General features: G+C 44.0%; 1 protein-coding gene across 1 annotated transcript in view; it reads left to right on the top strand.

The window, feature by feature from the left end:
* ttpa (tocopherol (alpha) transfer protein) overlaps positions 1 to 747 on the top strand; it is a 19,024-nt gene extending 18,277 nt beyond the window's left edge. The window contains exons 4-5 of the mRNA XM_037681506.1: positions 277 to 387; positions 494 to 747. Of these exons, the coding sequence (XP_037537434.1) occupies positions 277 to 387; positions 494 to 742 (360 nt within the window). The 3' untranslated portion in view covers positions 743 to 747. The remainder of the gene's footprint in view (positions 1 to 276; positions 388 to 493) is intronic.
* The last annotated feature ends 205 nt before the right edge of the window (positions 748 to 952 follow it).

Raw genomic sequence — 952 nt, 5'->3', positions numbered from 1 at the left:
ATGGTTGTGGCCAGCTTGGATTTTGACAACCCAGTTTTCAATAGGGAACTTTCTTACAACTAGATGTAGCCACACAGTAAAATGGTCGTCAGTACCTTATTTATTTATTACGAAGACTATTTCCAATTCCTCTCTTTTCTCTGAAACAGGCAACAAAAACTTGTCCTTGTTTGGCATCCCTAACAAAATGTCCAGACTATACCTTTAATATGGTCAACCTGGTAACTGCATATTTTTACATGCTGTATGTGAGTTTGTATTTGTCTTCTCTTCCAGGATTCTTTCCCACTAAAAGTAAGAGGAATCCATCTGGTCAATGAGCCAATGTTCTTCCGCCCAGTTTTTGCAATGATCCGGCCCTTCCTGCCCGAAAAGATCAAACAGAGGGTGAGACTCTTTTTACACTGATTGGCTATAAACTTGCTTCTGATCTGCTGGTATCGCTGTTCTTTTTCACACACATAAATCAAATAATGATCTCTTTGTGCCATAGGTTCACATGCACAGCACGGAGTTCCACAACACATTAAGAGATTTTTTCCCGCAGCAGATCTTGCCTCCAGAATATGGAGGGCAGGGGCCCGGGATAGAGGAGGCCTGTCAGGACTGGACCCATCAGCTGCTGCAGTCTGAGGACCTCCTGAAGCAGATTGCTGAACATCCAACTGGTGACGTGTCCAGGGTTCTTGGCGACTCTTTGATCTCAGAGGAAGTTGAGAGTAAAGAACCTTCTGAAGGATGATGTTTGGACCAAGAACTTCTTGGATTACTCAAATACAGAAGGGGTTTGTTGAAAAACTCATGAACAGCGAGGCAGGCTTGACTCAGCTCAAACTGCTGGCTGGATCAGAACATCTGCAAGTGCCTGCTTTCTACTTTTCAGCACCTGACCATCTGGGTTTACATTGTTTAATAACTGCTGTCTCTTTTTCGGGCTCCATCCTCACCCTCA

This window comes from Nematolebias whitei, chromosome 9 (assembly GCF_014905685.2).
Source record: "Nematolebias whitei isolate Nwh7 chromosome 9, NemWhi1, whole genome shotgun sequence".
NCBI lineage: Eukaryota > Metazoa > Chordata > Actinopteri > Cyprinodontiformes > Rivulidae > Nematolebias > Nematolebias whitei.
Note: the sequence above shows the minus strand (reverse complement) of the source record. Positions and strands in the feature narration are given on the sequence as shown.